The sequence below is a fragment of the Dermochelys coriacea genome, chromosome 1 (assembly GCF_009764565.3).
Source record: "Dermochelys coriacea isolate rDerCor1 chromosome 1, rDerCor1.pri.v4, whole genome shotgun sequence".
NCBI classification, from domain to species: Eukaryota; Metazoa; Chordata; order Testudines; family Dermochelyidae; genus Dermochelys; species Dermochelys coriacea.
Genome location: NC_050068.2, coordinates 347,619,565 through 347,633,951, shown reverse-complemented (window position 1 = coordinate 347,633,951; position 14,387 = coordinate 347,619,565). Strand labels below are relative to the sequence as shown.

Below are 14,387 nucleotides of genomic sequence, written 5' to 3'. Positions count from 1 at the left end.
ATAGCACCACACCCCAGTATGTGCTCTAACCACTAGGCTAAAAGTTATAGGGGATATGCCTCCCCCTGCACTTGCCTTCAGGAGAAGGGTTCCTGGCTGCAGATTGCTGTGAGAGGGGCAGGGCTTAGGACACACCCCTCTCATGACCACCTCCCATTGGCTAGTATAGGCAGGACACCACCTAGCATGCTGGTTTTCGTGGATCGTGTTCTAAGGTGCCTCTCTCTCCATATCATTGTATAGGAAGTGTAGACACCTAACTCAGACTTTGTGCATTCCAGTGATTTTCTAGGTGCTTAAAAATTAGGCATTACAACACCTAAGTCCTTTTGTGGATCTGGGCCCATGTCTTATTTGACTGTAAAACTCCATGTGTGTTCTCCAGGTTACATAAATGATAAAAAAAAACTTACCACTGTTTATGGGCATTCGTCCCAACCCACCTGTACAAACTGCAAAGATAGGAAAGAAAGGGATTCATGAATAAAGCAAAACAAAAAGATCAGGTAAGCTAAGGCATTGTGGGGTCAGAGACAGGGTTGGGGTGGGCAAAGATTTTCCATCAAAAATTTTTTTTTGATGGAAAAGGCAGATTTTCAACTAAATGAAAATGTTCACAGAAAGTCTCGGCTTTTTGCTCAAAAATGTTCAGTGTTTTTGTTCAATAACTGAAAACTTTTCCATGAAAAGTCAAAATTTTCCATGGAGAAGAAAACAAAAATTGCAACCAGTTCCAGTTAATCTTGATAAGACATGCCATTGACAAGAAGTAAGGAATAAATGACTATGCCATGTGGCTTCTTTGGTACAGAGCCTGGATTAGGGACAGAGCTCACTGATTGGAACTGTCGTCCCTGGAACAGAGGGGAAGAGGAAACAAAGGAGAATGATGCTGGATTTGCAGCATGGTCTTAACTCTTAAGAAAACCCACCAAGCTCCATCCTATTTAGCCTGAGCTGCCTTGTATGACTGCAAAGATTCATAGAGATTTTAAGGCCAGAAGGGACCATTATGATCATCTAGTTTGAGCTTCTGCATTACACAAGCCACTGAACTTCATTAATTCTGTGCCCTTCACCACCCTGATTAGATGGGTGGCGGGTAGCGTAGGCAGGGGAAGGCTGTGCCTCCCCAAACAGCCTGGCATGGCACTGCCTGCTCTTCATTCCCAGGTTCCCTATTGCCTGCTTCCACCAGTTCCCTTTCTGCTCTTCTGTGGCCGAGAGACTGGGATAGGCAGGCTGGGGTCAGTACATATAAGGCCTGTGGCTGGAGGCGCTGAGGCTGGGGCCATGCCATGCCACCCGTCCGTCCGCCTGCCCGGCACTGGGGATGCTGGGACCACACTGCCCACCCTGCGATCCAGGGCTGGGGGCACTACTGGGCTGGAGCTGGAGGTGCTCCAGCCTCACCACCTGCCCACCCAGCACTGGGGCTTGGGGTGCTCCAACTATGTCATCCCCATGCTGTGCTGGGGCTAGGGACGTGCGGAGGGCAGGTGGCCACGCAAGGGGGTGTGCTCCAGCGGGGAAGAGGGGGTGGAAGGGGAGGGATGCGGCCTTGGGCTGACGGGGAGGGACTGGGGGCTAGCCTCCCGCAACAGTGCGTTCACCCGCCGCCCATGCCTGATTAGTAAGCAAGGCCTCCGACTTTGCTGAGATTCGGGGAATCGAACCCAGTTTGCGAACATGGCAGACCCATCCAGCCTTGCTGCATCTCAAAAGTTGTAAGTGGCACAGTATTATTTACACCAGTTAGCAGAAGAGGTGAGTCTACAACTCATGGCCTCCTGATTCACAATTCAGTGCATCTTTCACTTTGAACCAAGTGCCACACCTGAGACGAACCAAAGTCACTTGGTGTCTACAGCTACTGCCTAGCCCAATAGGTCCAAGTGCCTCCCGTACCAGTGTTGAAATGGGGAAAGGAAGTGACATTCTGGTACTTCAGTATGATTGGGGCCCTTCATTTTCAGTTTTTCTTTAATTTAACTTTTCCCGGGAATTTATTGGTGTTTATTACGATAACAACAAAAACAGGTGAAAATTGGTGGAAAAAACTATTAATAATTTTTCTGGGTAAATATCAGGATTTATTTTGGTGGATGGAAGGACAGGGGAAAAATGTATTCAGTAGATTAATACTTTGATGAATGGAATTCAGTATGGCTTGCTGCAGAACTAAAACAAACTCAAAACACAACGCTGCTTCTGAGTTTAAGAAAACAATACACCTCTAATCCTCAAATAAATCTTCAGAGCTGGCGTGAGTGCCTATTTGCTTGTTGTGTGTATCTTCTAAACTAACACATAGCCTGACTTCAACAGGCAGCTTTGCAAACACACACAAACTAATGTATTATCGTAATACATAGATCTCATGCAATGTATTGTATTTTCCTAATACAAGAAGTTATTTTTTATATATTTGAATGATACAAGAGTAGGGTGAAAATCGGAAAAAAATGAATAATACTTTTTATAAAGCCTGGGATTTTTTTCGGTAAAAATCGATTTAAACTGAAACCGAAGGGGCTTCAGTATGATTTATGGATTATCTCTCCGATCCTCCATTAACCAGAACTCTCTGTTGTTGAAACAGGGTCATGCTTCGTCTACGTCTATGAACCCCAGAGAACAGCATTTCCCATGACGTTGGGGTAATGGGAGTGGTGCTGTATCTTGAACTCCAAAGACCTGCATCATCATCATCATCATCATGACAGAGCGGCTGCCGAAAAGGAAATGCTTTGTATGTCCAGTTACTAAGAAGAGCGAGAAGATTGGCATGGGAGTAAGAGGTGATTTGGAACCATCATCAGGTGTGTGCAATCACCCCCATGACCCTTACCCGTGGTACAATACCATCAGCCAGCGACAAGAGAACCGATATGGCAATACAGGACGGGCTTTGCTATTGAAGCCATATGAAAAGAAATGAAAAAATTGAGTGTTTAAAAGGAAAAATTATAGTTTGGGAAGGAGGTCAAGACTGCAGCAGAGCCCTCGTGCCCAGTGGACGCTTGTATTCATCTAGGGGGCTGGACTGGTAATGCGTCGCTGTTCGCAGTTAATGGGATGATATTAGCTCCGCCAGGCAGGGCTGTGCTGGCATTCAAATTGCTCCAATTTAAACACCAACAGGACTCCCGGCGGTGCTGCATCTCAGCAAATGGGGCTTCCTTCGGCTTACTTACCGCATTTGTCACTCATTTCACTCCTGACCACGTCCTTCACTTCTTCTTCCTGTGTTTACAGCAAGCAAAGCTTGGGTTTAGAATTGGTTTCTATGGTGAGTGACACCAGCACCTCCTCTTCCATTCCATGGCCCCCAGCTACCTGGGGCCTCTGACTCTGCCCCCTTGGCCAGTGGATGTAAATTACACTCACTTTACGCCTGCTGCCGGAGTGGTGGAAAGGGACCCTGGTGTCACTGAGAATCAGGTTCAGGGTATGCAGCTTGTGGATAACTCGTCTAAAGCAATTCTGAAATACATTCGATTAGGGCTGTTTTATAACGTAACTAAATCTCTCTTCAGTGGCAGGTGTTGCGCTGCACAGGTGAGAATCTACACAGACCTAAAGTCACATAAATGCCTGTTTCTTCCTCCAACGCTATTTCATGATTAGAGGTAAAAACAATGAGGAGTCTTTGTGGCACCTTAGGGACTAACAGATTTATTTGGGCATAAGCTTTCGTGGGCTAGAACCCACTCAAATAAATTTCTTAGTCTCTAAGGTGCCACAAGGACTCCTCATTGTTTTTGCTGATACAGACTAACACGGCTACCCCTCTGAAACATGATTAGAGGTCAACTTGTCAACTACTGGAAATGACCCACCTTGATTATCACTACAAAAGGTTTTTTCCTCCCCGCTCTCCTGCTGGTAATAGCTCACCTTACCTGATCACTCTCCTTACAGTGTGTATGGTAACACCCATTGTTTTGTGTTCTCTGTGTATTTCAATCTCCCCACTGTATTTTCCACTGAATGCATCCGATGAAGTGAGCTGTAGCTCACGAAAGCTTATGCTCAAATAAATTTGTTAGTCTCTAAGGTGCCACAAGTCCTCCTTTTCCTTTTGCGGATATAGACTAACATGGTTGCTACTCCGAAACCTATGATTAGAGGTGTTTGGTTTCTCAGGGTATGTCTACACTGCAGACAGGAGGTGTGACTCCAGGACGTGGCAGCATATCCAAGCACAGACGACTTTTTCCTCCCCATACTGGGGGGGGCACAATCTAAAGGGGAGGACACGTGATTGCCCCATGTGTCTCCTCTATCCTGCATCTACCTCAGCCTTGGGCCCAGCTCGGGGCCGCTGCACTCTCACCCCCCGCATGTTACCTGCCGGGGGGGGACCTCTGTCCTTCTCCCACTGCACCACCCTCCCCACACCCAGCATGGTTGGGGTGGTGGCGTCAGCCCACTCCCTACCCAGGCCCAGCTGCCGTGGACAGGGGCCGAGCGAGCTGGAAACGTGCTGGGGGCGGGGAGAGGGCACTCCGGCTCGCTCGGCCCCCGTCCTGGCAGCTGGGCCCGGGCGGGGAGTGGGCGGCCGGCTCCTCCCCAGCCAGGCTGTCGCAGGCAGCTGCTGCACCGCACGGAGCAGCGACCCGAAGAGGCCGGCTTGAGCTGTGTGAGCAGCGGCTCCCTCCCTCTGCCCGCCCAGACCCGGCTGCCAGGGAAAGCGGCTGAACCAGGGGCATAGCCACAGGTGAGCTGCGGTCCAGCCACTTAGCATCCAGGCTGCTTCGCCAGCCCCGGCTCTCTGGCTCGGGGGAAGGGGCGGGGCGAGGACGGGGGCTCGGGGGAAGGGGCGGGGCGAGGGCTCGGGGGAAGGGGCAGGGCGAGGGCGAGGGGGAAGGGGCGGGGCGAGGGCGGGGGCTCAGGGGAAGGGGCGGGGCGAGGGCGAGGGGGAAGGGGCGGGGCTAGGACAGGGGCTCAGGGGAAGGGGCGAGGGCGGGGGCTCAGGGGAAGGGGCGGGGCGAGGGCGGAGGCTTGGGGAAGGGACGGGGCGAGGGCTCGGAGGAAGGGGCAGGGCGAGGGCGAGGGGGAAGGGGCGGGGCGAGGGCGGGGGCTTGGGGGAAGGGGCAGCACAAGGATGGAGGTTCGGGGGAAGGGGCAGGGCGAGGGCAGGGGTTCAAGGGAAGGGGCAGGGTGAAGGCTCAGAATAAAGGGCGGGGTGAGGGAGGGGGCTCGGGGGAAGGGGCGGGGAGAGGACGGAGGTTCGGGGGAAGGGGTGGGGCAAGGGCAGGGGTTCGGGGGAAGGGGCGGCACGAGGGCGGGGGTTCGGGGGAAGGGCAAAACGAGGGCGGGGGCTCGGGGGAGGAGTGGGGCAAGGGCGGGAGTTCGGCGGAAGGGGCGGGACGAGGACTCAGGGGAAGAGGCGGGGCGAGGGTGGGGGCTAAGGGGAAGGGGCGGGGCGAGGGTGGGGGCTAGGGGGAAGGGGCGGGGCGAGGGTTCAGAGGAAGGGACAGCACGAGGATGGGGGTTCACGGGAAGGGGCGGGGCGAGGGCTCAGGGGAAGGGGCGGGGTGAGGGCGGGGGCTCGGGGGAAGGGGCGGGGCGAGGGCGGAGGTTCAGGAGAAGGGGCGGGGCGAGGACGGGGGCTCGGGGAAAGGGGCAGGGGCGAGGAGGGGGGCTCGTGGGAAGGGGCGGGGCGAGGACGGGGGCTTGGGGGAAGGGGCGGGGCGAGGGCGGGGGCTCGGGGGAAGGGGCGGGGCAAGGGCGGGGGCTCGGGGGAAGGGACGGGACGAGGGCAGAGGCTTGGGGGAAGGGGCAGCACGAGGATGGAGGTTCGGGGGAAGGGGCAGGGCGAGGGCAGGGGTTCGGGGAAAGGGACAGCGCGAGGGTGAGGGCTCAGGGGAAGGGGCGGGGCGAGGGCTCGGGGGAAGGGGCGGGGCTAGGACAGGGGCTCAGGGGAAGGGGCGAGGGCGGGGGCTCAGGGGAAGGGGCGAGGCGAGGGCGGGGGCTCGGGGAAGGGACGGGGCAAGGGCTCGGGGGAAGGGGCGGGGCGAGGGCGGGGGCTTGGGGGAAGGGGCAGCACAAGGATGGAGGTTCGGGGGAAGGGGCAGGGCGAGGGCAGGGGTTCAAGGGAAGGGGCAGGGTGAGGGCTCAGAGGAAGGGGCGGGGTGAGGGAGGGGGCTCGGGGGAAGGGGCGGGGAGAGGACGGAGGTTCGGGGGAAGGGGTGGGGCAAGGGCAGGGGTTCGGGGGAAGGGGCGGCACGAGGGCGGGGGTTCGGGGGAAGGGGCAGAACGAGGGCGGGGGCTCGGGGGAGGGGCAGGGCAAGGGCGGGAGTTCGGCGGAAGGGGCGGGACGAGGACTCAGGGGAAGAGGCGGGGTGAGGGTGGGGGCTAGGGGGAAGGGGCGGGGCGAGGGCGGGGGCTCGGGGAAAGGGGCGGGGCGAGGGTTCAGAGGAAGGGACAGCGCGAGGATGGGGGTTCAGGGGAAGGGGCGGGGCGAGGGCTCAGGGGAAGGGGCGGGGTGAGGGCGGGGGCTCGGGGGAAGGGGCCGGGCGAGGGCGGAGGTTCAGGGGAAGGGGCCGGGCGAGGACGGGGGCTCAGGGGAAGGGGCAGGGGCGAGGACGGGGGCTCGGGGGAAGGGGCAGGGGCGAGGACGGGGGCTCGGGGGAAGGGGCGGGGCTCGGGCTCGGGGGAAGGGGCGGGGCAAGGGCGGGGGCTCGGGGGAAGGGACGGGGCGAGGGCAGGGGCTTGGGGGAAGGGGCAGCACGAGGATGGAGGTTCGGGGGAAGGGGCAGGGCGAGGGCAGGGGTTCGGGGGAAGGGACAGCGCGAGGGTGAGGGCTCAGGGGAAGGGGCGGGGCGAGGGCTCGGGGGAAGGGGCGGGGCTAGGACAGGGGCTCAGGGGAAGGGGCGAGGGCGGGGGCTCAGGGGAAGGGGCGGGGCGAGGGCGGGGGCTCGGGGAAGGGGCGGGGCGAGGGCGGAGGCTTGGGGAAGGGATGGGGCGAGGGCTCGGGGGAAGGGGCGGGGCGAGGGCGGGGGCTTGGGGGAAGGGGCAGCACAAGGATGGAGGTTCGGGGGAAGGGGCAGGGCGAGGGCAGGGGTTCAAGGGAAGGGGCAGGGTGAGGGCTCAGAGGAAGGGGCGGGGTGAGGGAGGGGGCTCGGGGGAAGGGGCGGGGAGAGGACGGAGGTTCGGGGGAAGGGGTGGGGCAAGGGCAGGGGTTCGGGGGAAGGGGCGGCACGAGGGCGGGGGTTCGGGGGAAGGGGCAGAACGAGGGCGGGGGCTCGGGGGAGGGGCAGGGCAAGGGCGGGAGTTCGGCGGAAGGGGCGGGACGAGGACTCAGGGGAAGAGGTGGGGCGAGGGTGGGGGCTAGGGGGAAGGGGCGGGGCGAGGGCGGGGCTCGGGGAAAGGGGCGGGGCGAGGGCGGGGGTTCAGGGGAAGGGACAGCGCGAGGATGGGGGTTCAGGGGAAGGGGCGGGGCGAGGGCTCAGGGGAAGGGGCGGGGTGAGGGCGGGGGCTCGGGGGAAGGGGCCGGGCGAGGGCAGGGCTTCGGGGGAAGGGGCGGGGCGAGGACGGGAGCTGGGGGGAAGGGGCGGAGCAAGGACGGGGGCTCGGGGGAAGGGCAAGTGCACCGGCGGGGTCTTGGGAATAGGGTGACCCGACAGCAAGTGTGAAAAATCGGGACAGGGAGTGGGGGGTAATAGGCGCCTATATCAGAAAAAGCCCCAAATATCGGGACTGTCTGTATAAAATAGGGCCATCTGGTCACCCTACTTGGGAGAAGGGGCTGTGCGGGGGTTGGAGCCATGGTTTTGGTGTCAGTGGTCCCCCCACTGTTAGCAAACTTCCACTTTCCCTGCTTCACACATGTCTGATCCAGAAGCCAGGCTGGGAATCTTAAGAGAACAGGCTCTCTGCTTCTGATGCTTCCCGGTTCCGGGGGGTCAGACAGAATCACAGAAGATTATGGTTGGAAGTGACCTCAGGAGGTATCTAGTCCAGGGGTTCTCAACCTTTTTCTTTCTGAGGCCTCCCCCTCAAACACGCGATAAAAGTTCCACGGCTCACCTGTGTCACAACATCCAGTTTTCTGCATATAAAAGTCAGGGCTGCCATTAAGGGGTAGCAAGCAGGACAATGGCCCAGGGCCCCAGGCACAGCGGGCCCCGTGAAGCTAAGTTGCTCAGGCTTCGGCTTCAGCCCCCGGTGGCGGAGCTCAGGGCCCCAGGCTTCAGCCCCATGCAGCGGGCCTTCAGCTTTCGGCCCTGGGCCCCAGTGAGTCTAACATGGGCCCTGCTTGGTGGACCCCCTGAAACCTGTTTGAGGCCCCCCCATGGGGCCCGGACCCCTGGTTGAGAACCACTGAACTAGTCCAACCCCCTGCTCAAAGCAGGACCAACCCCAACTAAATCATCCCAGCCAAGGCTTTGTCAAGCCGGGCCTTAAAAACCTCTAAGGAAGGAGATTCCACCACCTCCCTAGGTAACCCATTGCAGTGCTTCACCACCCTCCTAGTGAAATAGTTTTTCCTAATATCCAAGAGCATCTTCTCTGATTCTGTTCCGGCACCTCTGCCCCATGCTGAAGCCACAGGCAACCATGGCAACAGAGGTTATATATTTACAGGCTTTTCTATTGCGCTTGTCTTCCCAGTATACGAATGCCTAGTGGAAATGAAAGTATTAACCCTAACTGCACCCCTTTCATTTCCCTCATTTAACAGATGAGGAGACAGAGGCCCAGAAACATTAAGGGACCATCCCTAAAATCACACAGAGAACTGGTGGCAAAGACAGGGAGAGAACTCCATTCTCCTGCATCCCACCCCTGAGGCTTAACCACCAGACCCTCCTTCACTCAAGTCAAAATACAAAATAAACCAATCCTTTGGGAGCCTCACTCACTTTTCCAGGTGTCGCCAAAGTGTTCCCACTGATTCTTATTATACAGGTAGCCGCCCTGATTCACTTCACCTTTGTTCCTCACTCTAAGCCAGGCCTAACCCATTGCTCCATACACGTCGTCCCCCGCTGATCTTAATGATTCTGTTTCATGATATGGGAAGGGACACTTCCTGTCACCTGAAAGTTGGGTTTCTCCTCATCATCTTGCTATATCTTCATCTGGAGTTAATGGCGTTGTGGCTTCTGTTTTCTTTTGCCATCTTCCTTCTTGGGTGGCTTTGTCCATCACCTTAATTTCCTCAGTTCTTAGTCTTAGTTTCTTCCTGGCAGCTGTTTCTCTGCTGACTTACCTTCTCCTGCATGATTCCATTTCACAGCTCTCATTCAGACCTATCTACCAATTTTAGGGTTTTTACACAGCCGCCCAGCCGTAGTACCTGGGTGCCTTCCATGTAAAACCGATCAGCAAAAGCAAAGTCCCTATTTGAACTTCATGGAGTCTCAGCTTCTTCCCACTTTTACGAAATAAACAATCTGCCTGCGGTAGGGTTATGCTGTTGGTGGACTGTTGGTATGTTAGTTTGCTTTTGGGGTGGGGAGATAAATGTCAGCATTGTGAATGTCATTCCTGTTACAAAAAGAACAGGAGTACTTGTGGCACCTTAGCAACTAACAAATTTATTTGAGCATAAGCTTTTGTGGGCTACAGCCACTTCATCGGATGCATAGAATGGAACATATAGTAAGAAGAGATATATATAGATATATACAGAGAAGGGGGAAGTAGCCATACCAACTGTAAGAGGCTAATTAATTAAGATGAGCTATTATCAGCAGGAGAAAAAAACTTTTGTAGTGATAATCAAGATGACCCATTTAGACAGTTGACAAGAAGGTGTGAGGATACTTAACATGGGGAAATAGATAGCTCATCTTAATTAATTAGCCTCTTACAGTTGATATGGCAACTTCCACCTTTTCATGTTCTCTGTCTATATATATATATATATCTTCTTACTATATGTTCCATTCTGTGCATCCGATGAAGTGGGCTGTAGCCCATGAAAGCTTATGCTCTAATAAATTTGTTAGCCTCTAAGGTGCCACAAGTACTCCTGTTCTTTTTGCAGATACAGACTAACACGGCTGCTACTCTGATTCCTGTTACAGGGGACAGGTTTTGTCAAAGCTTCTTTCTGCAGCTCAAAACCAAGGGCACACTTCTGTCTCCTCATTGCTGTTGGACAGTCTGGTCTTGTCCCACCCATGGAACTCCTACCAATGTCAACAAAAAGCAGAGGATCCACGCTGAGGATGGGAGAGGAGAAGTTTGCCCCTAGTCCAACACCCTCCGAGAGCAGAGCTGCGGTCTGCTTTGCTGTTACACTGCTCTCTGCATTCTCTCTGACTCAGCGTGCATCTAGCTGACATCTTATCAGTCACTAATAGTCCACTGTGATGCACACTCGTCTACTGGAGCCATTCGGAATGAATTTGCTCTGAGTGTCTCTGTCCTCCTCCATACCTCTTAGGCATCATTTGCCCTATTTTCTCTATTCTGGTTTGTGCAATAGGCTGTTGATTTGGGGATAAAGTACTCACAGAAAGGCTAGGATCTCCTTTCTCTCCTTTCAGACCAGCTGGACCATTTTCTCCCTGTTAAAAACACTTAGGTAATTACAGAGGTTCAGCAGATTAGGCAGCAAATGTCTCCAGCAGTAAATGCATCCTGAACAGAAAAAGATGCTAAAGAAAGAGCGGGAGGGACCACAAGGTTCAAATACAGTGTTTTCCCGTAAATTTAAGAGACACCAGAAAATAGGTCAGTAAACTGAAATTGCCAGATTCATCCCAATGCAGGAGAGGAGGGGATACATTAGGGGGATGGTTAAGTCTTCCTGATTCTGTGGACTGCACTTGCCCCAGCTTCCAAAGGAGCTAGAACAGCCCAGAGGTTGCTCTAACATATGCTATTTGCATACGGTCCCTAAGGGACCATAGTCCAAATAAGAATCTGCTTTGCACTGATGGTCCACTCCCAGCTGTCTGAATGGACCTCTGACCCCTGATGTGTCCCCTGCTTTATTCCAGATCTCCTCATGCCAGGTGAATTCTCAGCTAGCCAGCTACAGACAAATTCGGGCTCTGTTGCATTATCTGAGTGGAGGAAAAGTTCTTGGTTGGGGATAGAATCTGGTCTCAAAACTGAGCTACTTTACACTCCTGTAATTCAAATGCCAGATAGAATTACATTCTGGTGGCATCATAGTCACAACCTTGAGAACACAATGCCAGCACCCTCAAGGGAAACAACAAGCAGGATGGAGGATTTCTCTGCTCAATGCAGACAACTGTCCTACAAAAGTTGCTCTGAGCCACTTCCAACCAAATCTGTTGATTACAAATTGCTACGCTAAAAAAAAGCCCACACAGCACAGGGCGAGTTGTCCAAATGAGAGCCGCGATGGCCATTTTTCTGAATCTGTGACCACCTAACGGGGGCGAAAGCACTGGAACAAATTGCATCAGCCTCAAAGGCTAAACCTGTTAGGGGGCAGAGCTGCCATGGCCACTCATTGCAGCAGCAAAAGAGCGAGTCGGGGTGTCAGCACCTGCGGCAGATAAAACCTCCGCCAGAAATATGACTCGGTAGCAAAGATCTAAAGCTGGCTGAGAAGAGAGTATAAACAGAGGATGATTTCAGAATCGTTCAGCCCTTTGCCAGTCAGTCCTCAGGCTCTGCCACCGTACCCAATTCCTGGCCAGACTAATAGGGGTGAATGATTTACGCTGCTTGTCTCTTGCCTCATTTTGCCTTCCATCTGGCTAACTTCATTACTGGAGTATGGGCAATTTTATGCATTTGACTTGCTTGCAGAACAACATAAAACCCTTCAGTTCTTGCATCTGCTGCTGTTTTTAGGTTGCCTGGTCGAGACGTAATTTCCCTCTCGCTAGCAATGCAAATAGAGACAGCAAATACGGTCAAAAACGGGAGCTTAAAGTTAGACCGATTCCATAGTCAGACCTGTAAATAAGTGGCCCGGTTTTCCGTAGCGAGCGCAATCAGCAGCTTGCGGGGTGATCTGCCCTCTGGCAAATCAGACCACTTATTTAGAGGCAAAAACACGGGCTCAGAATCCTAACTTTAGGCTCCCGTTTTTGAAAGTCTTGGCCCTGGCTTTTTCAGCTAGATTAGCTGGGTGAAATGAGCTCTGCCTAGCTAGCTAGTCAAGTGCTCTCTGGAACCCTCAGAGGATGTAGGAGCGCATTATTTAATTGGACTGCATAACCCTCTCCAGTCAATTAAAAGGGGGAGGCTGTGAAGGAGAGTGGGCCCCAAATACGATGTTTCCCAAAGAAGTGTGACAAACATGGTTGGCGGTGAGGGTTGGCACATTGCAAATGCCTAAAACAGACAGGCAGTCTAGCCAGGATTGTGTTGCAGAGCCCAGATCACTGACCCTGAGTGGGTGTCTACACTGGAGCTGGAGGTGTAATTTCCAGACATGCTGGCTGTGATGGAACTAGAGTGCTAATAAGAGAAGTATAGCTGCAATGGTGAGAATAGTGGGACGGGCTAGCCACTCGATTTCACCTCAGATTTCAGACAGGATTAGATTCGGGTTGGTTAGCCCTGTCTGCTGCTTGCACCACTGCAGCTACACTGCTATTTTCAGGGTGCTACAGAATGCCGGCACTCTGGGTCAACACGCTGTCTGTACACAGAGCGGTGACTTTCCACAAGGCCAGCAAATCAAACCCAAAGTCGACAGCCTTAACCCAAGACCTGATCGGATGGACTTTTCTCCTGAGCTAACAGGGGGAACGATACTAACAAACCCTGCTCCCAGAGCTCAGCTGAACATTGGCCTGACCCTCTGTGTATTGAAGCCAGTGGATGCCTTTCTGTGGAGTTCAGTGAGAGTCGGCTCAGACTCATTATTATGGCAGAGCATGGAACTGAATCTAGATGTCCCGAACCTCAGCCCAATGGCCTATTATTATTCAATATTTGTATTACCGAAGTACCTAGGAACCCCAGTCATGAACCAGGGCCACCATTGTGCTAGGCACTGTACTAACACAGAACACAAAAAAATGTTCCCTTCCATAATCACCCCGACTCCAGCTTCAGCTTTGTTTTCTAAGCTAACTGAGCAGTTCTCAGAACTCACCTTTTCTCCTTTGTTGCCAGGAGTACCTGAAGGACCCCTGAGGCAGAGCTGAGGTCTTCCTCTTCTACCTCTTGTACCCTAAAACATATATCAAAAAGGATCATTCTAGTCTATGTGATTGGCCAACTTCCACAGATGTCCCCCCAAATCCTATTCTCGGCATAGCAAGACTTCAGACATCAAAGGCAACTCGGGCAAACATCTGGAGTTCAGGTGCTGCCAAAATACTTCCCCTTCCACCAAACGTATCAGTTTATGCTTCAGCCCCAGTACCTGGCTCACCGCAGCAAATAAGAATCCCAGGGGACAGCAAGCTGAGCATCTCTTTAGAGTTTCCTCTGAGTCATCCCAGCAGGAGGGTGAGCTTTGCTCCTTCTGGGCCTTCCAGCAGCCAAGGATGTCAGCCCCCCAAACCCATGACTCTCAAGCAATCAGCCATTGCCCCCCTCTCCTCTTGGAGCACCCTCCTACAGGACAGCTCCCCCTAACCCTGTTCTTGGGGGTTCTCCAGGGAGGACCCAATTCCTGTCCTCCATCCAGGGTGGCTCAGGATCAACCTCTTGCTTTCTTTTCCAAGTAAGGCTGATAAGAGTTTGTTGAGTCCTGTCTCTGTTGGGAAAGGTCACCGGCTTTCACACACAGAGGCAGTAGTCGTTCGTCGTCCCGCCCGCCCCCGCCCTGTCTCCTTTCTGCCACTAATTTAAGAACCACCGTCTCAGTGGGAGGAAGAGGGCTCCTGGGGCCTTGACGGCTGCAGCTCCCTCCCACACGGGCATCTGGAGGGCCTCGGTGCTGTTCCTGAGGCTTTATCTTTTAACGTAGGGGAAACACAGGGAGCAGCGTGGGTGGGGAAGGCAGCGTCTCATGTGCGCTCTTTAATCAGTGCTAAAGCTAGCATCACTAATGATCTCTTACACAGCTTTTTCGGCATGTGTCACTTGTACTGCTAATAGAAAAGATCCGGCCTGTTTAAACATACATGAGGGTATCTCTTGCTTTCAGTTCCTCACGCCCTCTCGGCGGCTTTTAAACAGTTTTCATCTCCAGGGACGGCAGAGAAAGGGAATAGGGCAGGAGTGCCGGAAGCTCCCAAGAAGTGGGGGCCCCGCCCCCTGCTCCGCCTCTTCCCCTGAGGCCCCACCTCCTACTCCCCTTCTTCCCACACGGCCCCGCCCTCACTGCGCCTCCTTCCCCAGAGGCCCTGCCCCCGTGTCGCCTCTTTCCCCCCGAGGTCATAGAATCATAGAATCATAGAATATCAGGGTTGGAAGGGACCCCAGAAGGTCATCTAGTCCAACCCCCTGCTCAAAGCAGGACCAAGTCCCAGTTAAATCAT

At 54.3% G+C, this 14,387-nt stretch overlaps 1 protein-coding gene across 1 annotated transcript in view; it reads right to left on the bottom strand.

Moving 5' to 3' along the window:
* LOC119844306 (collagen alpha-1(VII) chain-like) overlaps window positions 1-14,387 on the bottom strand; it is a 114,866-nt gene that overhangs the window by 19,133 nt on the left and 81,346 nt on the right. Inside the window, exons 30-33 of the mRNA XM_043499227.1 lie at window positions 13,052-13,129; window positions 10,476-10,529; window positions 3,198-3,246; window positions 444-452 (exon numbers count right to left, since the gene is read on the bottom strand). Coding sequence (XP_043355162.1) covers window positions 444-452; window positions 3,198-3,246; window positions 10,476-10,529; window positions 13,052-13,129 — 190 coding nt within the window. The remainder of the gene's footprint in view (window positions 1-443; window positions 453-3,197; window positions 3,247-10,475; window positions 10,530-13,051; window positions 13,130-14,387) is intronic.